The sequence below is a fragment of the Ochotona curzoniae genome, unplaced genomic scaffold (assembly GCF_017591425.1).
Source record: "Ochotona curzoniae isolate NIBS_2020 unplaced genomic scaffold, NIBS_Ocur_1.0 contig_3819, whole genome shotgun sequence".
In the NCBI taxonomy this organism is placed as follows: Eukaryota; Metazoa; Chordata; class Mammalia; order Lagomorpha; family Ochotonidae; genus Ochotona; species Ochotona curzoniae.
In genome coordinates, this window is record NW_024466004.1 from 57,270,406 (window position 1) to 57,296,415 (window position 26,010).

Consider the following 26,010-nt stretch of genomic DNA (forward strand, 5'->3'; position numbering starts at 1 on the left):
AGGCACCTGGACTTTGGGAGGATTCCACTTTAGTGATAAATTTGTTCTTTGCTGTCCTGCAACTTTGTGAACCCAGGTGCAGGGGGGTAAGGGCGCAATTCTTCTCTTGTCCCAAGAACAAGAGGAAGATAAGGGTGTGAGAATGGGATGAGCCATACAGATAATGGGTATGGGAACAGAACAGGCTGCCTGTGCCTGAAGGCCATAAAAATTAACATGTCTAAGGTTGTTACTTTTGATGTATTTCCCAGCCCCAAATGGCCTATATAAACTTTTGTCTTGGGCTAGTTCAGGGTCAGACCGCCCCACTTGGCTGGCCTGTGTGCCCCAAGTGGGATCTGACCCCAGCATGCTGGTGAAATAAACTCTTTGCTGTTTGCATTACCAGCAAGACTCTTTGTCGTTCTCTGGGGGTTGACTAGCTTGCACCCTGATTTCCGGGGGCTTTAGCCTGGACCCTAACAATGGAAGAAAAATTTTTTATTTATTTATTTTTATTGGAAAGACAGCTCAAATTTATGGGGAGAAGGAGAGACAAGAGAGAAAGATATTCCATCCACTGGTTCATTCCCCAAATGACTTCAATGGCCAGAGCTGAACTGAACTAATCTGAAGCCAGGAGCTTCTTCCAGGTCTCCCATGTGGGTTCAGGTTCAGGGTCTCAAGGCTTTGGGCCATCTTTTACTACTTTCCCAGGCCACAAGCAGGAAGCTGGAAGGGAAGTGGAGCAGCTGGGATACAAACTCGCACCATTTAGGATCCTGACACTTGCAAAGTGAGGTCTCCCATGTGGGTGGCAGGAACGCAGTAATTAAGCCTGGGAATTAAACTCAGCTTTTCCCAGGTGGGTGACAAGGACTCACAGAGCCATTCTCACTTAAGCCGTTAGAGTTGCCTTCCCAGGTCTGCGTTGACAGGAAGCAGTCAGGAGCCAGAGCAAGGTAGCAAACCAAATACTCTGATGCTGGATACAGGCAGCTTAGCTGGTGTCCTAACTGCTAGGCCAAATGCCCAGCCCAATAAACTTAAATTTCACTTCTCTTCTTCTCATGCACTTGTGAAGTACCCCATGTGTCTTGTTGTTTAAAGTCCCTCAATCCTATTTGGAGTGAGACTAAAAAGAATGAGTAAAAGTTGTTTAAAGTAACATTTTAGGCGAGATAAATGTTAGTGAAAACATATTTCTTGAGAATGATTGTAAGACAACTGAACATTTATGTGGTTATAAAGTCTAAAACCAGCAAAGTAGGAAATGTGTACATTTTTGGCATTTGAAATTTGTATGCAAATGTATTATTAAGTTTATTAAGCTTCATTTTTCCTTTTGTTTCATAGGGTTTGTCAGGTTTTTAGAAGGGTACTATATTGTGTTAATTACTAAAAGGAGGAAGATGGCAGATATTGGAGGTCATGCAATATACAAGATTGAAGATACAAATATGATCTACATACCCAATGATTCTGTACGGATTACTCATCCTGATGAAGCTAGGTAAGTTCTTGTGGGAACTGCTTGCTTTCAGTGGGGTAGAACAAAATTGTCAAGGTTCTGTGAAAAGGTCAAGTGCTGATTCAGCCACCTGCAATGTTTGTTTAAGGGGTTTTACAGCCCCCCACTGTAACAGCTGAGTCAGGCAAGGTCCACAGTGGCTTTAAATTCAGTAGGCAAAGGGTGGGTGTTCAGCCTGTTAACATGAATGCGTCCCGCCCATATTGGTGTACTTTGGTCTGATTCCTGGCTCCCCAACTCCAGCTTCCTGTTAGTGCAGACTCTGGAAGCCAGTGGGAATGGCTCTGTGAGTCCTTGTCACCCACCTGGGAAAAGCTGAGTTTAATTCCCAGCTCCTGCCTTCGGCCCTGGCACGGTACTGGCTGTGGAGAACATTTGGGGAATGAACCAGTGGTCGGGAGCTCCTGCCCACCCCCTTTCTCTGTGTATGTATTTCTTTCTCTCTGTTTATTAAATAAATAAATAAAATGTTAAAACCTCAAGACATTCTATGAGAGGTTATTGAAGAATGGAATATTCATTCATACATATAAACCTATGAAACTACTGATCTCTAATAATTTTAAAGGATAATATTCTTATAAGGAAAAGAAAAGCAGACATGGTTAAATGGTCAACCTTATCACTAACAATGATAGAAAAAGTGACATTATTTAATTTCTTTTTCCAAAAAAAATTTCATTTATCTGTTTCATGAGAAAATGATTAATTTTTCATGTTCATTGCAGAGGTGGGGAATGGGTATTGCAGACCCACATGGGCCCCTGGCTGAGATAGAGCGGGACATGGAGGGGAGGCTGAGTGAGTGAGCTGTGTCTGTGGTGGGGATGTGGGGGGAGAAGGGAAGAAGTGGAGTGCAGCACTCCCTGCTGTACGTTAGTGGCTAGGAGAACTGAGATGGTCTGTTGACACCAGCTTGAGAGGTCGTTGGATAAGACGTGACCTGTTCTTCTGTCTTCACAAGGGTACCTTCCTATTCTTTCTGTGTAAGTGCTGAGGCCTGTTGGCTGTCCAGGTCTGCCTCAGACCATCCACAGGCCTAAGTGTTTTTCTAGAACTTAAAGTGTTTTAAAAAGAAAAGGAAGAAGGGATCAGGGCAACCAGACAGTTAAATTTATAGTAATTAAGTTGTTCAGCAAACTATAGGAAGACTGTTTTGCTGTTGGTGGTGGCATTGGCCGTGATTAATGAACAGAGTTGAGAAAGTCTTGGAAAAGGATATGTTTTATTACAGAAAGCAAAATATGATAGAATAGTCATTATAAAGACCTAGGCTTTCCATTTGAATAAAAATAAGGTTAGATTCCAGTCTCTGACAACGTTGAGAAGCAATTCTACAAAGAAAGTCTCAAGAAAAAAAAAATGTTTTCATGACCCTTGGTGGAGGATATCATTACCAAAATTTTAAAAAATGTAGAAATTATAAGGCAAGCAATGTTGAATTTGATGCTATCAAGGTAAAAATATCTTCACAATTAGACAGATTTCAGAGAAGAAACTGCAGTCTGAAAGCAGGTATTTGTAGCATATCATAGAAAATGGGAAGAATTTGTACCAATTAGTAAAAGATTAGTGGCCCAACTGAAAAATTGTTATGAGTTAGGAACAGCATGGAAGACATTCTGATTCTATTTCAAGTGGCACCATTCAATTCTCATTAATCAGGTTGGAAATTATGGACACAATGAATTACACAGGATGAGTATAAATGAACTACACATTGTGAGTTGGAGTGACAATATTTCAGCCACTTAGGACAATTTTACACATTCTGGCAAAATTGAGAAAATGTGTATTCTCTACAAGTCAGTTGTTCTGCTGGTATGCATGTGCCCTAGAGAAACTCTGAGCTATGTGTACAAGAAAACATGCGCTGAACATATAATGGAAGACTACACAGAATCCAATGGTTTCTCAGTAGAGGAATGAGTAAATAAAATATGCCATGTATTGCATGATGACTGTGCATCAATTAAAATGAACAAATTAGGAACCGGGGCGGTGGCATAATGGCTGAATTCTCACCTTGCAACCACTGGGATCCCACATGGGCCCTGGTTCATGTCCAAGCTCCTCCACTTTCCGTCTAGCTCATTGCTTGTGGCCTGGGAAAACAGTAGAGGATGGTCCAAAGCCTTGGAATCCTCCACCTGTGTGGGAGACCCCTGAGGAAGCACCTGGCTCCTCTGGCTGTTGTGGCCATCTGGGGAGTGAACCAATGGATAGAGGGTCTGTCTGTCTCTTCTTCTGTCTGTGAATTGCCTTTCCATTAAAAAAAAAAAAGGCAAATCTTAAAAAAAAAAAGAACAAATTAAATGTATAGATTTCAACATAGCTAGATTTAAAAATTGAGTGAAAAAGTGAGTTGTAGGGCAATTGTCAAAGTTGGAAATGATTTATGGAAGTATTGTATTTAAAAGTTAGTATTGGGCCTGGCGCAGTGGCACAGTGGTTAAGGTCCTTGCCTTGCACGCCCGGGATCCCATATGGGAGATGGTTCTATCCCAGCAGCCCTGCTTCCCTTCCACCTCCCTGCCTGTGGCCTGGGAAAGCAGTCCAGGACGGCCCAAAGCTTTGGGACCCTGCGCCCACGTGGGAGACCTGGAAGAGGCTCCTGGCTTCGGACTGGCATAGCATCGGCTGTTGCGCTCACTTGGGGAATGAATCATCAGACGGAAGATCTTCCTCTCTGTCTCTCCTCTCTGTATATCTGCCTTTCCAATAAAAAAATAATAAATATAAATCTTAAAAGTTAGTATTGATTTGAGAGAGAGAGAGAGCAAGCATGAGAACACACTCCACATGTTAGTTCAATCCCCAAATACCTGCATCAGCTGGGCTTGGCCAAATCCAGGAGCGTGGATGGCAGGGACCCAGCTATATGAGCCTTCATTTCCTGCTTGTTTCCTCCAAGATCCACGTTAACAGGAAGTTAGAATGAGACCTAAAACAGAAGTTGACCCTCAGTACTCCAAATTGTGACATGGACATCCTAACCAGCATCTTAATTCCTAAGCCAAACATGCATCATTAAATAGATACTGTAATCACACAGTGTATTGCTATCAGTTATTTATTTTTAAAAAGTCTTTTTCAAAGATCTAACATAGCGAGAGGAAGAAACACAGGGAGACGGAGAGAGGTTCTCCATTCGCTAATTCACTCTCTGAATTGCCACTGGTGCAAGTCTGGCCCAGACAAAAGCCTGGAGTCTGCAGCTGTATCTGGGTCTCCCTCATGAACACAGGGACTCCAGAACTTAGTTCATTCTCTCATGCTCTCCTAGGAGCATTGGCAAAGTGCTAGATTGAAAGGGAAGCAGCTGGGACGTGAACCAGCTTTCGTATGGGATGTTAGTGTTGCAGGGTGTGGCTTAACGCACTATGCCGCAACATTAGCCCCTACAGTTATTTAGAGATCTCTGTGATAAAGCTAAGGGCACGTGTCCTGTGAGGGTTCATACCCTCACCGGGAAAATGATTGCTTGTGTGTATGTGTGTTGGGTGTCCCAAAGGGGATGCTAACCTTTAGAATGTTTCAGTGATATCATCTTAATAATGTTGAACTGAACTTAGAAAAATGTGAACATTTATTAATCCTGGGGGTTAAATATATAGATTTCTAATGTTTTGTACACTTTTTTTTTCCACCTTAAAGATATCTCAACTGAAAAATGATGGCGACCCTCAGATATTTTGCTTTTTTTTTTTTTTGCACTTTTGTCTTTATTTTTGGGGCATTTACAAAGCACATTGCTTCTGTCCCATGCATGTTCCAGGCGTGGCTTGCCTCTCACTGCTGTGATTGCTGTTGAGCAGCAGGCTTCCTCTGGAGTTCAGGGCTTGGGGAGGGATACACTACATACTTGGAGTTGTTGGAGAAGTTCATGTCCCAGGTACGGTTGGACTTCTTGAGCTTTCGTGAGTGTATTTACCAACAAAAATGTGTAAATATATGTCAAACTGTGAAGGAAAACAGAATTCAAGTATCCTTTACTCCAGTTGCTTATGACCAGAAGGGTTTCAGAGTTTTTAGTTTTGGGCATTGGGGCATAGATCTTACCAGTTGAGTACACCTTATTTAAAAACCCAGAAATCCAAAATAGGCCAAAACTTTGAAGTGTTTCTGGCATCATTCAGAGTTTCAGACTTGGAATGCTCAGCTCATGGTATTGCATAAATGTAACATGCTCTGCTTTTGTTCTTAAGGTATCTTCGAATATTTCAAAATGTGGACCTGTCTAGCAATTTTTACTTTAGGTGAGTTTAAGCTTAGTTTTGTTCCTATTGATTACATAACTGTTTATGTTACTTTCAGGAGGTAAAGGTAGAATCAAAGACTACAAATAGTACTTCCTCTATTTTTAAAAACAGGCCAAATTAGTTCATCTGAAAGCATGCAAACACAATTATTTGTTCCTTTAAAAAGTCTAACTATATATGCATGTTGAAATGGATAAATTAATATTTATTCTCACTATAAAAATCATGTTTGTTTTGAATACAATATGATGTATTTTAAAGAAGTATTCTCATTTTGTGTTTTTTAATCTCAAATTGAAATTTGCATTTAGTTTCTACCACAGAGTTGCAATAGTTTCACAGTTGAATTTTCAGTTAATAGTGTGGCAAAAGTCAGTAACACTAACTTCCAAAGAGGAAGAACTGTGGTAATACCACTGTACTGTTGGGGGCATTGTGAATTAATAGTTTCCTGAAGAGGAATGTAGCATTAAGCTCCTGTGACAGTATGTCCTAAAAATTAATCAGGAGGGAAAATACGAATCAGCTAGTAAAGAGATATTTGTGCCGTCCCTATCAGAGATAGCTCAGGTAAGAACACCAACCAATCCAGGAGGAAATCAAATATTGGTAATTGAAGAAAAAGCAAATAAGCCAAGATTGTTATGATGAAGTATTACACCTGCGTTGAAATGACTGATATGTAGGTCTGGTGGATGCAGTGATTGCACTAGATGGAAAATTCTGTCACCTAGCATACCTAACCGAAGGAATAGAGCAGATGGTAACATGCAGCAGGAAGAACTTGAGTCACAAAGGGCTGAAAGAAGACCCTGAGCAACTGCAGCTACGAGTGTTGCAGACTGACAGGATACTTTGCACTTTTGTTCACGTAGTTGACATTTCTTAATGAGATAAAGGAAAACATGTCTGTTCTACAGGGTGTAGCGTGTTGTCACTGAGGTGAAACTCAAGTTCTTTGAATTGTAGTAACGAGCCTGTAGAGGAAGGCTTTGCTCTCCCCTGATGGCTTCCTGGCATGCTTTCATTGTGCTGGTCCCTGATGTCTGCCCTGCAGAAAGCTTCGTTTTGTGTTTGCAGTGCCCATGGATTGTCTCTACCTTGTGTGTCTCCGTTAGTTCTGTTCCTCCACTGAGTACTCTAATCACATTATCCCATAAGCAAAACTATGTAGGTTAAACTTTTTGGGTCTTATGAGCAGGATATTAAAAGGTTTTTCTAATTTGTTAGGACTCAACTAGAACAAAGCCGTTATTTTAAACAGAAAGAATTGGGCCTGGCATGGTAGCCTAGTGGCTAAAGTCCTGGCCTTGCACATGCTGGGATCCCATATGGGCACCAGTTCTAATCCTGGCAGCTCTGCTTCTCATCCAGCTGCCTGCTTGTGGCCTGGGAAAGCAGTTGAAGATGGCCCAAAGCCTTGAGACCCTGCACCCGCGTGGGAGACCCAGAGGAAACTCCTGACTCCTGGCTTCAGATTGGTGCAGCTCTAGTCACTGCAGCCACTTAGGGATAAATCAGTGGATAGAAGATCTTTAGATCTTTTTCTCTTTGTCTCCTCCTCTCTGTATATCTGCCTTTCCAATTAAAAAAAAAATAAACTGGAAGAATTGATTGCTAAAAGTCAGACTCAAACTTCATAATACAGTTTTCATTCCTTTGAGATTAGATGCTATCAAAATGAGCTGATCCACCCAGCAAATGTGTTAATATTAAATTTTACAGATGACATAGAAATCAATTTTAATAGAATTATATAAGTAAGGAATAATAATTTACATATTACCTTTCAGATTAATTTGTAATCATTTAAAAAAAGACTCAGATATTTAAAATAAAAATTTGCATAAATCTAAAATGTACTTTCTGAAATTCTCTACCAAAAAATTTATAGCTAGAAGTACTTGTAGGATGATTAATGTTGTGATAGCAGAATCATAACAGGTTTCTTTTGGCCTAAAATAATCTTATCTATACAGAGATTATTAGAGTATTTGGAAGGGCAGTTATGGTCCTAAGACATGTTTCACTGCAATGGCCTATGCTAATTGCCTATTCCTATGTTATTACATTTACTCGAAATACAACCATTAATAATTAATACAGTTATTTTTGTTCCTCAGTAAGCTAGGGTACAGAAGCACACTCAGTTACAGTGGGTGTTGAATCATCTAGCAAACCTCATTCATATATACCTGAAAGTTAACTCCCTTGTACAGCACCATGAGCTTATATCTCTGCGAAGCAAAAAAAAAAAAAAAAAAAATCAATGTAGGTTAACCGTTTTGTGTTTTATATATATTGTAATATGCAGATATCTAAGTCATCAAATGAATTTTAAATTTTCAATTATGTTCATATTCTGCTATGTCTTATGGTGCTCATTTGAACAGCAGTACATCTCTGTAAAGTAACAGGTGCCTAAATAATTTAGTTCACAGGTTTTATTCCATATGGGAGCTAAGACTGTGAAGTAGGTTTTCTCTTTTAATTCTTAAATTTCAATTCTGTTCTCAGTTACAGCTACGATTTATCCCACTCACTTCAGTATAATCTCACTGTCTTGCGGATGCCCCTGGAGATGTTAAAATCAGAAACAACCCAGACTCGCCAGGAGAGTTTTGACATCTTTGAAGATGAAGGGTTAATCACACAGGGTGGAAGCGGTAGGTGGTTTTCATTGTGTTTATTCTGTGTTGCTGTGGCCTGCCAGAGATGGTATCTCACTCAGTTCACTCACATTTTTGTCATATTTCTGCATCCTTCCATGGGGCTGTTTTGGATATGTGAACTTGACCAATTTATTTTTTACAGAGATCATTAGTCACCGTGTGATTTCATTTGTAGGCCAGCTAGAAAATTATATGCTGAGATTTTGTAGCAAGTATTCATGTCCTTTTTGTGAGGAATGCATTCAGGTCTAGACTTTTGGGGAAGTTTAAATGGAGAATTGTCTTCGTGTTTGTTTGCTTTGTTATGCTTTTGGATGTTGGAAAAGATACATCACCTAGTTCTCTTTCATTAAAGGGACTCAATCAGCATGGCCCAAGTTTTAGGGAGGTTACTGTGGGCTACCTATTATTTGCTAGACATTCACACTTAAATCTCTCTATAGTCTTCCTAAAAGCCTTGTTAGAAAGAAAGCTTGGTTAGGAAATTGACACCTAGAGATGAAGTTACCTTGGCCAATGTGCAGGGAAGACAGTGTGGCAGGTCCGAGGTTTTTGCTACTTCTGTAGGTCCCAGCTTGACTCATCAGTGTCTCTTAGGTTCTGCCTCCGGCTGGACCATATAGAATCTCTGTAGGACCAGCAGCTGCCCTGGAGACCTTGGCCGACACTAGATGAACAGGTGCTTTTGTCCTCCATCAGTGGTTTGGTCACCAGATCCTTGAGGTGGTCTGGATTATCAGTGATGTGAAGAAATAATTTCAAGCTTAAGTTAAGGGAATTTTGCTGAATTGGATTGTATAAACCTAGTTAGACAATAGTATCTTTTTCTAAAAATAAATTTTTTAATTTGCTTATTTGAAAGGCAGAATTATCGGGTTCTGCTGCTTTCCCAGGTGCACTAGCAGGGAGCTCAATCAGGGGTGGATCGGCCAGGACATGAGCTGGCAGCTCCCACACAGGATGCCAGCACTGTAGGAAGTGACTTAACCTAATAAGTCAGAGTGCTCTTGATAAGCCAGAGTTCTCTGCTCGATTAGTAGTATTTTCATGCTCCTTGCTCCAGGAAATTTAAATGGCAGTGATGAAGATACGGGTACAGAGGTAGAATCCAAACTAAAGTGGCCCCAGAATGTTTGTCCTTTCAGTTTACTCCGTAAGAGGCTGTGTCTGTCCTGGTACTTTGTCAGAGATTCTGGTCCTCTCCAAGAAGACTGAATCTCATCCTTGGCCTTGCCCTTGACTCTTGGAAGTTACTACTTGATTGGTTATTTGACCCATGGCCAAAGCCAGCATGCATCCTTCCTACTCATGATCATCCAGATCACATGGATTTGTTCAGACACCTGTTCAACACCTGTGTTTTGATTCTCTTGTGTGGTACGTTGTGTAATACATTGACAGATCAGAGAAAGTTCAGTTCAGTTTTTACAAATCAAAGTGCATTCAGCATAAACACTCTTCACAGATCAGTTTTGAGGGAAAAAAAAAAAAAACGAAAAATGGTGTTGGTTGATAGAACTTTTCGAGTCTTTTAATCCTAATCATATAGATATGCTTATTTCTTATTTTCTACTTCCTATGCATGTAGAAAAATTGATGTATGTTTATTGTTTATTTGCATGTGCTGAAATCACATTATGAAATGAAGTTTTTTTTTTTATTAAATAGAAAAGCCTAATATAGGAATGGCCACCACTTATGCGAGCACGTACACGTTGGGCTTGTCCTAGGCACCCAGTGCTTAGAACAGTATGGGCATGGGTGAGGAGACAGGGGAACACTCCTGATCACATGGGTTCCTGTACTTGAGGCAGAGCAAGAGCATGAACCAGGCCCTCCAATTCTACAACCCTGTTCTCTCAGCTGCTACTCTCTGCTGTCTCTTGGCTTTGTTGGTGTATTTGTACTCATGTCCTTCATTTCCCTGTCGCTTCCTCTTCTTGTCAACTGAAAACTCACACATTAGAAAACATGTGTCTAATGTGGTTATGAAATTAGCACAGTGTTCCTGAGGTGGATTGAGTGACATACACTGAGTTACCTGCAGTAAGATTCCTGAGGCATCTTATTTTGAAGTCAAAAAACAGAGGTCTAAGAACTTGCAAATTAGTTGAATGCTAACCAGTTTCTTTCTTTTTATGATACTTTATTTTTCAGGTGTATTTGGGATCTGTAGTGAACCTTATATGAAGTATGTGTGGAATGGTGAACTCCTGGATATAATTAAAAACACCGTTCATCGTGACTGGCTCTTGTACATTATTCATGGGTTCTGCGGCCAGTCAAGTATCCTTTTTGTATAACTTAAAATACTTATTATTAAACTTGTGCTGTACTAGTTTGTAGAAAGCTACAAACAAATCATGAGGTTATAATGATCCCTGTGGGCCTCCCACTAGGAAAACTTAGTAAGGATGCCATGCAATAGAAATACAAAGAGGAAGGCAGAGTATTTGAGCAGAAGACATTTTATGTGCAGAGAAAGACTAATAAGAAGACAGTGCTAAGTGCACTGTGAGTGATATCGATAAGCAAGGATTGTGTTAACCTGGGAGAAGGAGCAAAATGACCTACAGGTGTGGAGGAAGCAGGTCTTGGAGGACTTAGCCCGGGTACGCTGCAGAATTGGGATCTTTACTGCGGAGGTGGTAATGGTGAGGATGGGGGTGGTGTGTGTGTGTGTGTGTGTGTATGTGTAGGAGGGGGTTGTCGATCAGTCCTGGGTTTTCTGTATTGAATGTTTAGAGGTAGAAAACTACTTGTACTTGTCAGTGATCTTGTGGCTTGTGTATCCATCTCCCAGGAGGTAAGGTTATACAGTGAGAAGGACATTGGTGGTAACCAGACTGCCTTGGTGGTCAGGCTAAGTGTGGATCTTGGATTCCGTGCTAGGTCTTTGGAACATTCTTTGTGAATGAAAGTGTCAGTTGCAAAGTAGTATTCAGGAAGCTCTCAGCTGGCAGCTGTTTTCAAGCTGCAGTGCTTAAAATGAGGCTGGAACAAGGGACACAAGTAAGGAGGCACTTGCAGTTATTCAAGAGGAATGAGTCCAGATTGGAAGGCAGTATGGTAGATCAGAGAGATGGAGGTAGAGCCTTGGGTTAAGATGTTGAGTTCAGTTTGAGAAACACTTATTTTTTCCTTCCACAGGTTCATTTAATTTCCAGCTACATTGAAACCAGTCAGATGCAGGTGTGTCATAGGATGTAGGGTGGTAGCATTTACTGTCCCACAGTGGAGATTTCTGGTTAATATTCTTCCTTGTATCATAGATTTATTTATTTTTATGTGAAAGGCAGATTTACAAAGACAGGAGACACAAGGAGAAACCTTCCATCCTCTGTTACACTCCCCAAATGGTCACATTGTCCAGAGCTGACCTGCTCCAAAGCCAGGAGCCACGAGCTTCTCGTAGGTCTCCAGTGTGGATACAGGAGCTGTCTATTTTGTGGCAATTGTGAGGCAAGAGAGTCTAGATGAAGACACAGAAGTTTTGAAAAGAGGGAGAGTGAGATTTTTATGCTCTACTTAAACATTAGGCTTATTGCTTCATAATCATTTTCAATCAGTGAGTAATGTCTTAACCACTGGACCAAACTACCCATCTCAACCAATGTTATCTGCTTTGTCATTCACTGCATAACAGGATTGGGCCTTGAATGATTTTTGTCTGTTTCCAAAATTAAATCTACCTGGGAAGAACAAAATATTTTCACCAAGAATACCCATAAGAATATGCTAGAGTCTGGAGGCTGTTCCTAAAAAGTAGTTCTAGATTGTTTTATGTTTCCAATAGCCAGCTCAGATCCTGGCATATATTAAGCAAAATAAATTCTTGTAATTTAAAATAGTGAACATCATTACAGATTATAATTTCAAAGACCATTATTTTAAATGATGCATCTAGTTCCCTGGTTATCACACATTTAATAAATTTTGGAATCTGTATGATGACAGTAATTGCTATTTATTGAACGTTGAACATTTTATCACACTACTTTATCCAGTCTTCCTGACCACCTAGGAAAAGTACAGGTTGAGTATCCTTTGCCTGAAATGTTTGGGATCGTCAATGTTTCAGATTTCAATTTTTTTGGGGGGTGGATTATTTGAATATAAATAATGAGATATTTTGAGGATGGGACCAAATATGAAAATGAAATTCATTTATGTATTATATACACCATATGATCCATATTATCTGAAGGTAATTTTATATGATATTTCTAGTTATCCTGCATTTTGGTTGTGCCCATCACATGGTCAAGTGTAGCCTTTTCCTCTGCAGGATCATGTTGATTCTCAAATGTTTTGGATTTTTAGAGCACATTTCACAATAGAGAAGCCCAACTTATAATGACTCCATTATTTCTTACTCTGTTTTGCAGGAGGTGAGATTTGGGCTCAGAGAGTTAAATAAGATGACCTAAAAAAAGTTGTATGTGGGTCAAGCAGTTGACGTGGATTTATTCAGGGTTTAGGTTTTTGATTGCTTACACGGTGTTATGCTCATTCTAGTCCCTCAGTATTACATGCTGCTGCATAATGTATACATCCCATGAGGTGGCACCTGTTCTCTGAGAGGCCTGTGCTCTCTAAAGACTAGAGGAGGATTAAGTGTACTTGTTCACATCTGATGCCTGGCTGCAGGGAAAGGGCAGATCTTCCCCTAGCTAGTAACTTGACACTTGCTTATTGTTTTCATCTGAAATTCTATGAAGCCTTTCTTTAGGTAAGGCCTTCTGATCTGCATGATAGTGAAGATTAGACCTATAATGATTCTATTATTTCTCTTCCATTCTTTGGTGGCACTTTCAATATTCTTTAGGCCATTGGATGAGATTTATGTAGGTGTGCACTTAACGAATACCAATTCTCTTAGTCTTAGTGACAACCACAAATGGTAAACAACTTTAACTTGATTTCTAAGAACTGTTGATCTATGGGCGACCAGTGTATGTCACTCTAATAGCTAGAAGATCTAGCAAGTTTGCTGGAACCCGCTTTCTCAAGAGAGGTGCAAACTGTGAGGTAAGATGACAAACAGAATTGCTGTTGATATTAACTTTTTACATCAGTTTGTCTCATAGCTAAGGCAATGGGCAATTTTAAAAAGCAGAATTTCTCAGTTTGGGATAGTATTAAGAATAATTTTCCAGAGTATCAAACTTGTGAAAAATATGACTCATTTACAGATGTTCCAAGAAGTCAGCTTTCCTGGAGTTATACGGTGTTTTAGGGCATTTAGAAATGCGTAATGTCTTTTTAAGATGAGCAATTTTTGTTATATAGAGAAAAATGCATGTTTAACGTAGAGATAAAACAACAGATTACCTTCACCCAAGGAGTGAAGTAAAAGACAGTGATTTTGTGTTTGTTCATGGAAGAGTTTTTTTTTTTTTCAAATTTATTTACTTGAAAGTCAGAAATACAGTGAGAGAAGGAAAGACAGAGAGAGCCTCCATCCATTGACATTAAGAAGCTCAAGTGTCCACAATGGCCAGAGCTGGACCAGTCCGAAACTGGGGGCCAGGAACCTCCAGCAGGTCTCTCACATAGGTTTAGGGGCCCAAGGCCTTAGGCATTCCACTGCTCTCCCAGTACATCAGCAGGGAGCTGGATCAGAAGTGGAGCAGCCAGGGCTCTAACTGGCTCTCATATGGGATGCCAGTGCTTTAGGCAAAGGATCAGCCTGCTATGCCATTGCACTGACCTTGAAAGACATTCCTGATGAAAGCATAGAGTAAATCAAGGGGATAACCTTTGCCCTCTGCCCTTCACTGTCTAGATTGTTTTTGCTGTTCACCACAGAAAACAAGCTTTAAAATTCACCATGTAACCATCAGCCATGTCATCTGCTCTGGGTACGCTATCTCTATTTGTGGTTGACAACTGGAGTCTTGAGCAGATGTGTGATTGAGTAGACAGATTGAATGAGGCATTGGATGTTGACCCTGGTTCAAAATAACAATATTGTGTGTAAAATTATACTAGCAATGTAAATTATTTTCACTGGTACCTTAAGAAAAGTCAGAATGTTTGCTCCTAATTGACTATTCAAAGGATAGTCAGACCCAGCATTATTAATGCACCCAGCATTATTCTTGGTCATATCCATATATAAACAAATTGCCTGAAAATCCTTTCTCTGTGCTTCTGTGCATTAGGCATGTTTTAAATCTTACTATTTTGTTCTTTCATCTGTTTTTGGCTTTCAAGAATTGAATTCTGATAGTCTGGTTTTCCTCTCCTTTTGTTTGATTCATGAAATTGTTTTTCGTTTTTCTCATTCCCAAGCATTTATGCCAGTCAAGCTGTCTTTGGTTTTCTACTTGCATTATTCGCTACTTAATTTGATCCCTCTCCCCCTGCCAGTGTATTTGCTGCTACTTTTAATTGCTCTCCTGTCTTGCTTTTAAATGGTTTTGCTTTTCTAATATACACATTGAAATTGACAACATGTACCTATTTGAAGATCTTTGATGAGTAGGAATGATAGTTTCATAGTATACTTGAATTTTTTTTCCATTAAAAAATCTTAAGAGCATAAACTCTCTTTAAATGTTCTTTTCTTCCCAGGGTGATGTTGCAAATGAGGTAGAGACAGAACAAATAGTCTGTGATGCTTCTGTGATGTCTTTTACTGCTGGAAGCTACTCTTCTTATGTGCAAGTTAGAGGATCAGTTCCCTTGTACTGGTCTCAGGACATATCCACTATGATGCCTAAACCGCCCATCACATGTATGTGCAACAACATTTTAAAAATTTTTTTTGTTTTTTTTCCAATGCTTACATTTAGAAATAAAGAACTGTTGTCATAAAAATCTCATAAATCCTTAAGTTTCAACAAGATTTAGTCCCAAAAAGTAGATAATTTATTTTTATGCAATCAATGTGTGTTTGATTTTTGACTGCTAGCTAATTATGTGTATTTCTCTTCAGTAAGGAGAGCGTCGTGTCAGTTTAATAAATGTATGATGAATGAGTGCGCTGTGCGCACCTCAAGAGGGTTTTGGGAAGTGAAGTTGTTAGAAGAGTTGAATTGTGTTCCTTTAAACATCTTGGGCATGTCATTCAGGTGATTTTCGTCTTTCTCCCTCCACAGTGGATCAGGCAGATCCTTTTGCACATGTGGCTGCCCTTCACTTTGACCAGATGCTTCAGCGGTTTGGCTCGCCCATCATCATCTTGAATTTAGTGAAGGTATGGTGGATTCTCCTGCTTGCTTATGGGAGCCAAGCACATGTTTCCTCAGCACAGGGAAGGTCAGGATCTGGCCCTCACTGCTCTCCAGAGGAGAGGTTGCAGGTTATTGTTCCATGATGACTCCTTGTGCCCCAGGTGTCTGGACTGTGGCCATTTGTCCTGAGGTTGTCCTTGACCTCTGCCCAGTGGACCTGAGTATTCAGTTGTATGTTCCCAAAGCAAGCAAATGAGTATCAGGCTTCCTAGTGTTATGTATGAATTAGGTGTGGGTGAAATTTATATATTAGTGTCCAGTGAGAAGAAAGCCTGAGGCCACTTCTGGCTTCTCTGAAAAGTCATAAGAATTCCTGGACAAATAAATACATAGTGACAGGATCAAAGGGCAGGATACAGAAGTCAGGGTGCTATTGTCACTCAAAAACTGAGGTAGCATTAAGAAACCCAGACACCATGGGGACATTGGTCTTTGTTTCTTTATAAGAATACATTGACTGGTAAACAACTCATGTGGCATCCATCTATAGGCTTAGGATGGAGTCCGCACAATTTTATCTGCCTTTATTGCAACCAAGCGACTGTAAGAATCTCAGCAGCAAAGAAAACACTGAGAATGTGAAAAACAAAGATTTTATTATGAACCTGGCAGTGGCTAGGAACCTAATAGTATCTGAGAGTTTGCTTAATAAATATGATAAAAAGACAAACTAGCAAATACCCACTCAATCAGCCATTTAAGAAGTGCCATGTGTATAGAAACAGCACCTGCCCTCAGAGTAAGAGAGAGAAAGGCTGGTAAAGTCAGGCAGATGAACCAGCATGAAGAGGCATTGCCTTGATTCAGAGGATGGCGAACAGTATTACACTCGGAGAGAACAGCATGCAGAGGGGTGTGTGTGTATGTGTGCATGCTCATCCCTTCTGATAGCTTTGACTTGTCTGTATGGCACGAGGAAGGGGCATCCACTGCACCACGGTTACTTTCGGTAGCTTCAGAGATGTTAATTTGTGTGTGTGGTGCAGAGGTCAAGCTGCCTGTGGGTGTGCACATTTCCCACAGCAGAGCACCTGGGTTCAGATCTCAGCACCTCTGCTTCTTTCTTGGCTTCCTGCTGATGCAAATGGAAAGCCAGTGGTTGATGGCGTGGCTGCTTGAGTTCCTGCCACCTGTGTGGGAGATGCAGGTGGAGTTCCTGGCTCCTGGCTGTGACCTTGACCCAGCATCTGCTGTTGCAGGCATTTAGGACATGAAATAACAGAGAGGAAACTCTGACTTATTTGCATTGATTTGAATGTTGTCACTACGTCTCATTTCAGTGTATTTGACATGGTTGTTGTGTCTCACGTTAGCTGAAAAAGGAAAACTGTTAAAAGGCTGTTCCTCTTAATCTGTGGTAGCTAAAATTCCAGAACATTTGCTTTTTGATAAAGGAACGAGAGAAAAGAAAGCATGAACGGATTCTGAGTGAAGAACTGGTCGCTGCTGTGACCTACCTGAACCAGTTTCTGCCTCCCGAGCACACCATTGTTTATATTCCTTGGGATATGGCCAAGTACACCAAAAGGTAAATGATACCCACCTGTTTGGTTGTGATATTTCTCCTTTTCTTGTCCCAGGACACCAGCAGGAAGCTGATTTCTGCCATGAAGCATTACTGGTTTAACTTCCTTCCTGGAGCTGTGGAGGAGCTATCTCAGGTCGCACACGTACTTGAGTCAACCAGACTCTCCTCTTGCCTCCTGTTTATCCCTTTTGTGACTTTGTGTTTGACTTCACTGGTCAGTCTAGAACACCTCTTGCTGTTGGTCCATAAAGGCGTTGGAGTCCCTGTTTCCATTCTATCCTATCTCACTGTTGAAACATTTTCATCAGACACCACTTTTAGATTCCCCTTCTCATGGAAGACCTTAAAATAACTCATGATCGTTCACAGTAAATCTCAACTTTTTATTGTGACGTTAAAGCCTCATCACTTGGTTTGCTCCACAAAGCGGTGATGTGAGGTTGTTTGTTGCTCAGGTTGTTCTGTTCCAGAAAACCCAATTTTCATGATGGACCCTAGGTGGAGCAGCCCAAGTCCCATCCCTGGGCCTGGGTTCTTATTGGTTGCTGCTGGCTGAGGTGTCTTCCCCCTGATTCAGAACTCATCCTTTCTAAGAGACTTCTATCATCAGACCTCACACTATCTTTATTTTTTTTTCATTTACTGATTCTCTATGCATTGTCTAAGCATTTGGTTTATTTTAAGGTCTTATTTTTTTAAAATACTGCTATATAATTTTGTACTTATCTCCCTGGGACTTCTCCTTATCCTTTTATGTACTTGGCCATGGGCACATACTTTCTCATAAGGTAGCTAGGTTTATGGCTACTGCTGTTCATAATTATTTGTTTCACACCTTTCATTTTGTGAATGTTTATCGACTTCACTGCCAACTCCTGGGGAGTGGAAAGGTTTAGAAAAAGTCCTAGAAGGCTATCCCATGCCAAGATGAAGGACTGTCAGTATTCAAAATATAATTCCAGTTCCTTCCTGTCTCTTTTGCATTAAATCTTATTAGTTATGGAGTCCGCATTGTAGCCTGGACACTAACTATTAGAATATTCCCATGAAATACAAACCAAGAGTTTTATAAAAGGAATTCCCTGCATGTTCCTGCTAGGGACTTTACATGTGTGGATGTAGGGAGAGACACGTGCCAACACTTGGGTTCTTTGCTCCCTTCTCATTCTTGCTTCTCTCCTCAGCAAGCTATGCAATGTTCTCGATCGACTCAATGTGATTGCAGAAAGTGTGGTGAAGAAAACGGGTTTCTTTGTCAACCGACCCGATTCTTACTGCAGCATTTTGAGGCCTGATGAGAAGTAAGTATGGTATTTATAACTCTAAAGAAAGTCAAGATTTTTGTTCTCATGAATAAAGACGCTAAATGTGAATAGTTTGTATTATTTGCCAAGAGCAAGCTGCTTCTGCAACTGGCTAATTGGTGTTCACCATGGGCATGACAATGCCTTTGGTGGTTTTATATATATGGAGAGAGAAACTACAGGATTGAGAAAAAAATTTTTTTTAAGGTATGTATTTTAGATGGAGGAAAGGAGAAAGAGAGAGGGAGAATGTGAGGGAGGAAGGGAAAAGAGATCCCACCTGCTGAGAGAGAGAATGCTTTCATCCTCTGTTTCAGTCCCCAGTGCCTGCCAAGCCAGTGGCCAGAACCAAAGTTGGAAACTCAATCCAAGTCACTCACAAGGTGTCAGGAACATTACCTGCTGCTTCCCAGGTGTGCAGTCACAGGAAGCTGGAGTCAGGAGCTGAAGCCACGAATCCAACTCTGATGTAGGAAGCAGGATTCTTAGTTGGCACCCAAAAAGAAAGATTTGTTTGTTTTAAAAGAATAACAGAGAAAGGGAAAGAGACAGATGGTCTACTCACTGATTCACTCCTCAACTCGCCTCAAAGGCTAGGGTTGGGTCAGCTTGAAGCAAGGAGCCAGAAATCCCTTTCAGGTCTCCCACCTAGGTGGCAGGGACCTACGTACTTGAACCATCATCCTCTGCTGCTGTTCCAGGTTCATTAGCAGGGAGCTGGTGGGAAGCAGAGTAGCTAGGACTGAAACTGGTCCTCTGTCTCAAGTGGCAGGTTACCCTGCTCTTTTATAATGCTGGTCCCAGTTATCCCTAACCCCACCCACGTCCTGCATAACAGCCATCTTCCATACGAGTCCAAATTCCTGCCCTCATGGGGTCTTTATGTCTTGCTTTATGGAACAGATATTACATAAGATGTTTATGTAATGTAAGATTTCTATAGTGAATTCCATTTTTGGTATTCTTAATTAGGGGCAGCATTTTATAAATACATTTTATGAAAAATCCTGCCATTGTATTACTGTACTTCTATGCTCACAAATATTTCTTCATGACCATTTTGTCAACCTGCTCAGATCAAGGATGCATGTATTATGTATCTTTTAATGAGCCAATATCATGTATTTCCAACATTTTCAGTATAGCATAGCATACAATGTATACAATGGAATTCCAATGTATACAATTTATTCCAATGTATACAATGGAAAAGCAGCAAAAAGCAAACAAACAAACAAAAGCCAAGCAAGTACTGGTGTATATCTCTGGTAGTGTTTTTCTTTTGTTAAAGTAGGCATTGTTTGCTTTTGTTGTGTTATGAATTTTAGGGTGCCTGTAAGTGCCAAGACCGCCATCAGGTTCATTGATTGACTGGGAGAGCTCACTATATTTCAACACACTATTGTGTGGCCAGGATTTATCCTGATAAAAAGGTGCAAAGTGAGATTAGCAAAATGATAGAAGTCTAGAGAAATCCAGATACAAGCTTCTAGAGTCTTCTCCAAAGACAAATCTGACAGTACCATGTGAGATATTGCTTCCCAGAGAAGCAACTTTTAGTCTTGAAGCTTTTTACAGGAGGCTGAGCACACAGATTTAGCCTCTGCCTAGCACCTATCAAAATTAAAAATGATAGGAAAAGCCATATTGTTTCCACTGATGGTTTGGGCCCATTAGCCAGTCTTATTTATTTTTTTTAAAGAGGCATTTATTTTTATTGGAATGGCAAGGTTTCAGAGAGGGAAGGAGAGACAGATTTTTTCATCCGCTGGGTCTTTCCCCAGACGGCTGTAATGTCTGGGATTAGTCTGTTGAGCACATGCAAGTCAGTGGCTTCTTCTTGGTCTCGCATGTGGATGCAGGGGCCCGAGGACTTGAGCCAGCTTTCCCATACCATAAGCAGGGAGCCGGATAGGACATGGAGCAACTGGGACATGGACTGGCTCCAAGTGGCGTGCAGGTGCTGTGCAGACAGAGACTTAGTGAGCTATACCACCACACCAGCCCCTGGTCTTTTCCACTCTAGGAGTGGTAGGAACTTGGTGAAACCCCAGTCTTCAGATCCCAACCGAGAGCCAAGCTTGTAAGTAGACATTTCTAAAGGCACAGGCAGGGCAGTCATATTAAGTCTTTTCTACACAGCCTTTTCCCTTGAATTATTCATCAAAACATAACATCATGATGGAATGTTTTCTAGCAAAAGCCGATTCATTATTAGCAAACAGAAAGCAAGTAGCCTCTAAAAGGGAATCTGCCAAAGCAACTGAAAGAATGCAGGACAGCTACCATGAAGAAAAGCTGCAGAAGAGAGAGAATCCAGATGTTGAGTGGAAAAGGCTAAGGCATGGAAGATTTTTTGGAAGGATGCCCATAATTATTGTTCATATCTGTAGAGACCAGGTTTAAATGAAAGCAAGGAATGTTTTGGTTGAACATAGGTGATAAAGGGCCAGTGTGCATGGACTGGAGCGAGTTAGGATGCCCTTTTCTTGTTTAATCTCTTGGAGGAGGACATGGCAAGCTGTCCATTTCAATTAATGCGTATTCACTCATGTTCATTTCCCTGAAAGAATGATATTACACAGAATCAACTGATTTTTCAGGCACCTTCAGCTCTATTACTTTGACTCTGCAATACTTAACAAAAACTGTATCAGAAGTCAATATGTATATGCCATTAATTAAAAAAAAATGTTTTTAAACCTAGGTGGAATGAATTGGGCGGATGTGTGATTCCCACGGGTCGCCTACAGGTATAGACAACTTGATGTTCATAATGAGTAAAATCTGTACCTATAGTATGTATTATCTGCAGAAGTAAGTACAGGTACATCTTATTTAATGCATACTTCTTAATTATTTGAGAATGATTTTTATTTCATTATTAAAATTAATTATTTAAAGGCAAAGAGAAACAGAGAGGGAGAGAGAATGAGTGAGAATTTATCTGCTGATTCACTCTCCAAATGTTTGCAATAGCCATGACTAGGCCAGGCCAAACCCATCCAGGTTTCCCAATGGGTGGCAGGGACTCGGGTACTTAGACTATAATCTGCTGTCTTCTTAGGTGCATTAGCAGGAAGCTCGATCAGAAACGAAGCTGATGGGACTCAAAGCAGGCATTCTGATGTGTGAGAGTACAGGTATCACGGAGGCGGCTTAACCCACTGAACATGAACACTCACCCTCAGAATTATTTTTTAACTTAAAGTTTTTTTTTTTAATTTTATTGGAAAGTCAGATTTATAGAGAGAAGGAAAGACAAAGATCTTCTGTTCACTCCCCAACTGGCTGCAATGGCTGAAGCTGAGCCGATCCAAAGCCAGGAGCCAGGAACTTCTTTCAGGTCTCCCACACACATGCAGGGTCCCAAGGCTTTGGGCCGTCCTCCACTGTTTTCCCAGGCCAGAAGCAGGGAGCTGGAAGGGAAGTGGAATAGCCGGGACACGAACTGATGCCCTTATGGGATCCCTGGTCCATGCAAAGCAAAGACTTTAGCCACTAGGCTATTATGCCAGACCCAGAATTATTTTTTAAAGTCTTACTGTTTATTAGGGATTAACTTTTACAGAAGGACATAGAGCTGAAATAAAATAGACTATGGATTGTTTTCTGTATATTAAATTTTGTTATTGGATATGTAAGTACAAATGGGAAAGTAGAAAGAATAAATTAGACTAACTTTGGAAAACAATCCAGGTACGTATATTCAATATATTAATTATGCTTCACAGATGATGTTGCTTTACCCATTGAATGATCCGTTAATCTGATGAAGGAGCAATAGAAGAAAAAAAAAACAGTTTTACTAATTGGCACATCTGCACTTATTAGCTGTTTATATCTTGTTAAACTAAAGAAATCAATTCAAATATAAACCAGGCTTATTGGTGCCATTGAAGCAGTAGTAAGCGAGAAACAGATAACTTACACAATTTAAAAAGTGCTTTTCATGATGCTGATATTTAAGCTTGCATAAAAGTAAGGGATTGATATTTGTTCAGGAATAACCTTTGCCCATAACCTTTCTTCTGCTTCTACGCTGTCTAAAGTGATGTGGAGGTAGTCTGGTGGCTGAATCATGACTGACTCTGGCTGTTTTCCTTTAGACTGGCATTCTCCGAACCAACTGTGTGGACTGCTTGGACCGTACCAACACAGCCCAGTTCATGGTGGGCAAATGTGCTCTGGCCTACCAGCTCTATTCCTTGGGATTGATCGACAAACCTAACCTACAGTTTGATACAGATGCAGTGAGGTAAGCCTCACCACTTCAATGCTGGTAAGGACAGGAAGCAAACCTGATCAATAATAATGATTTTTATGAGCCCCTTTCTCCTTTCGGTGTCTTAAAAGTTATGTTGCTAGGAGACATGATTCAAATTAATTCTGGAGTATTTCTACTAACATTTGTGTTATTGACCTGTTTTCTTTTTGGTTTGTTTGCTTGTGTTCATTATCAAAAAATATTATGTGTTTTTAAAGATTAATCCAGTGTACTTAGACAAAGTAGTAATTGTTTTTTTTTAATCCAGATAGCATTTGAAGCAAGTATCTTCACACATTTTGAACAAGAAATTATGAACTATATTACAGTTTTTAAAATAGAATAAATTCATTTTTTTGAAACAAAAAGATTTTTTATTTGAATGGCAGATGTCAGTAGGAGAGACAGAGAGGGAAAGATTTTTCCATCCAGTAGTTCATTCTCTAAATGACCACAACGGCCAGAGCTGAACTGATCTGAAGCTGGGAGCCAGGAAATTCTTTTGGCTAAGCAAGGGAGCTGAATGGGAAGTGGTCCATCCAGGACACAAACTGGCACCTGTATGGGATGTCAGCACGCCCAGGTGGTGCTGGCCCCAAAGATGTTTGTTCCTTCTTAGTGATATTCATTATCCCTTGGATCTGTGAAAATCTGTGATTTACTCTTTCTTAAAAACACAGTGATATTGGACAACTTACCATCTGAAATTCTCATAAAATCTCAACTGAGGGAAATTACTAGCTTCCAAAGGGCCAGATCAAAGGATTACAGTGCATTGAAAATATCAGTAGGCAGTTGAAGAAATATAAGTTTCAATCACTTACCTATTCTATGAAAGACCATGGATATCTGCTGTGGACAGAATGGCTATGTCTCCTGCAGATTCCTGCATTGAAATCCTGAGCCCTAAAATAATGATACTTGGAAATGAGGTCTTTGGACAATGGTTGAATTCGAGGGAAGAACTTTTACCTTTTATTGCAGAGTCTCAGCGAACTAGCCAGCCCCTTCCATCATGGAAAGATATCACGAGAGTTACCATCTACAAACTGGGAGGGAGACAGAATCTGCTGGGGGACTGACTTAGACTTCATGCTTCCAGATCCGTGTGCAATGCAGTGTGTGGTTTGTGTGCTGCCCAGTCTGTAAATTTTTTTTTAGTTAATTACATTGCATTATGTGACACAGTTTCATAGGCTCTGGAATTTCCCCAACCCCTCCCCATACCAGTTTATAATGTTTTATAAAAGCAGCCTAAGTCAACTCAGGCCCAGCATTGGGGAGGGACACATCCTGTTGCAAAGACATTTCAGAGAGAACAACATTCTGTCATGAGAGGTGGATTGATCTGGCAGGATGCAGAAATTTAGAAGTCTCATTTTTTCTTTTTTATATTTTAGATTTTTCATTTAAAAATGTGTAAAAGTTGACAATAATTATACATATGTATGGGCCATGGTGCTGCATTTCAATGCATGTATATTGCATACAGATCAAATCAGGGCAATCCACATTTCTGTTTCCCTGATGTTACTTGCTCTATAGAGATCTCCTTTCCCATTTACTCATTAACTATATAATATACTGTTGTGAGCCATGGTCACTCAAATATGCCATGGAACTTACTCCTCCAACCTAAGTGTTATTTGGTATCATTGTCTAAATTCCCCGCACCAAGCCCCCAGCCAACTCTCCCAGCCTCTAGTAAGTACCATTTTGTGTTCAGATTGAGTTTTGTGGTTGGTCTTTTTTTTTTTTTTTTTTTTTTTGGCTTCCACAAAGGAGAGCATGCAGTATTTGCCCATGTCTGGCTTATTTCATTTAACAGGATGTCTTCTAGTTGTATCTATTTTGTTGCTAATAACAGGATTTCATTCTTTTTTTAAATGGCTGAATAGTATTCAGTTGTTTACATATGTACCATATTTTCTTTATTCTTTCATCTCATATTAGATACCTGGGTTGAGTCCATGTATTGGCTGTTGTGAACAGTGCTACTATAAACATGGCAGGATGCAGTGACTTCTTGTGTTATGAAAGCATCCCATCAAGTAGTGAGATTGCTGGATTAATATGGCAACTCTATTTCTAGGATTTTGTTTTTTTAAGAAATCTATCCTGTTTTCCATGGGAGCTGTCTTAATTTACATTCCTAACCTAGATGTGCTTTTTCCATATCCTTGTCAGCATTTCATACTCTCTGTGTTTTACATAAAAGCCATTACAACAGGAGTAAAGTGGTATCTTATGATAGTTTTGATTTAATTTCTCTGATGGCTAGTCATATGAGCATGTTTTTCATTGTGTTTCTTGACCATTTGCTTTTCTTCGTTTGAGAATTGTCTGTTTGAGTCTTTTGCCCATTTTGCTACTGGATTGGTTATCTTTTTGTTTTTGGGTTTTAATTCCTTATATAGGCTAAATATTAATCCTTAATTAGCTAGCTTGAAAATATTTTTACTATTCTGTTGGATATCTCTTTATTTTATTGTTTTCTTTGCTGTGCAGAAGCTTCTGAGTTTGATGTAATTCCATTTATCTAGTTTTACTTGTGTTGTCTCTGCTTATGAGGTCTTATCCTAAATATTGTTTATACTAATGTCTTGAAGTACTTTCCCTGCTTTTTAATCTAGCAATTTCATATTTTCAGTTCACATGTGTAGGCTTTTATCAATTTTGGGTAGATTTTTGTATGTATTAAAAGGTTGGGATCCACTTTCTATTTTTTTACATTTTTGTATCCAATTTTTCCAGCACCATTTATTAAAAAATTGTCCTTTCTATCATGGATGGTCTTGGCACCTTTGCCAAAAATTAGATGGCTGTATATATTTGCATTAAATTCTGGGGTCTCTATTCTATACCATTGATCTTTGTGTTGATTTTTTATGACTATGCTGTTATTTTAATTACTATAGTTTTGTAGTATGCTTAGAAGTCAGATACTATGAGGTCTCCAAGTTTATTTTCTCATTTGTTTTTGCAAGGTCACTCTGACTATTCTGTTGTTTTGTGGCTTCTGATAAATTTTAGGGTCTTAAAAACAGTTTTATATAAAAAAAAGAAAAAGCTATTGTTGTTTTGATGAAATCTTTTAAAGCTGGGTAGAAACAGTTTGATCCGTCTTTGGTGGGTTAGGTTTATGGTGCCTCTACTTCAAATTTAGAGGTTCCTGTGATGCTTCTGGAATACCATGTTGAAAAACAATGCATTTTGTGTTGGTGTT

At 39.9% G+C, this 26,010-nt stretch overlaps 1 protein-coding gene across 2 annotated transcripts in view; it reads left to right on the plus strand.

The window, feature by feature from the left end:
* Nucleotides 1–26,010, plus strand: part of FIG4 (FIG4 phosphoinositide 5-phosphatase) — a 124,041-nt gene that overhangs the window by 35,843 nt on the left and 62,188 nt on the right. For both annotated transcript variants that reach the window (XM_040983881.1, XM_040983880.1), the window contains exons 4-14: nt 1,336–1,492; nt 5,719–5,769; nt 8,290–8,438; nt 10,602–10,730; nt 13,375–13,475; nt 15,024–15,186; nt 15,551–15,648; nt 17,080–17,213; nt 18,398–18,514; nt 21,225–21,270; nt 22,627–22,775. In XM_040983881.1, coding sequence (XP_040839815.1) covers nt 1,336–1,492; nt 5,719–5,769; nt 8,290–8,438; nt 10,602–10,730; nt 13,375–13,475; nt 15,024–15,186; nt 15,551–15,648; nt 17,080–17,213; nt 18,398–18,514; nt 21,225–21,270; nt 22,627–22,775 — 1,294 coding nt within the window. The remainder of the gene's footprint in view (nt 1–1,335; nt 1,493–5,718; nt 5,770–8,289; nt 8,439–10,601; nt 10,731–13,374; nt 13,476–15,023; nt 15,187–15,550; nt 15,649–17,079; nt 17,214–18,397; nt 18,515–21,224; nt 21,271–22,626; nt 22,776–26,010) is intronic.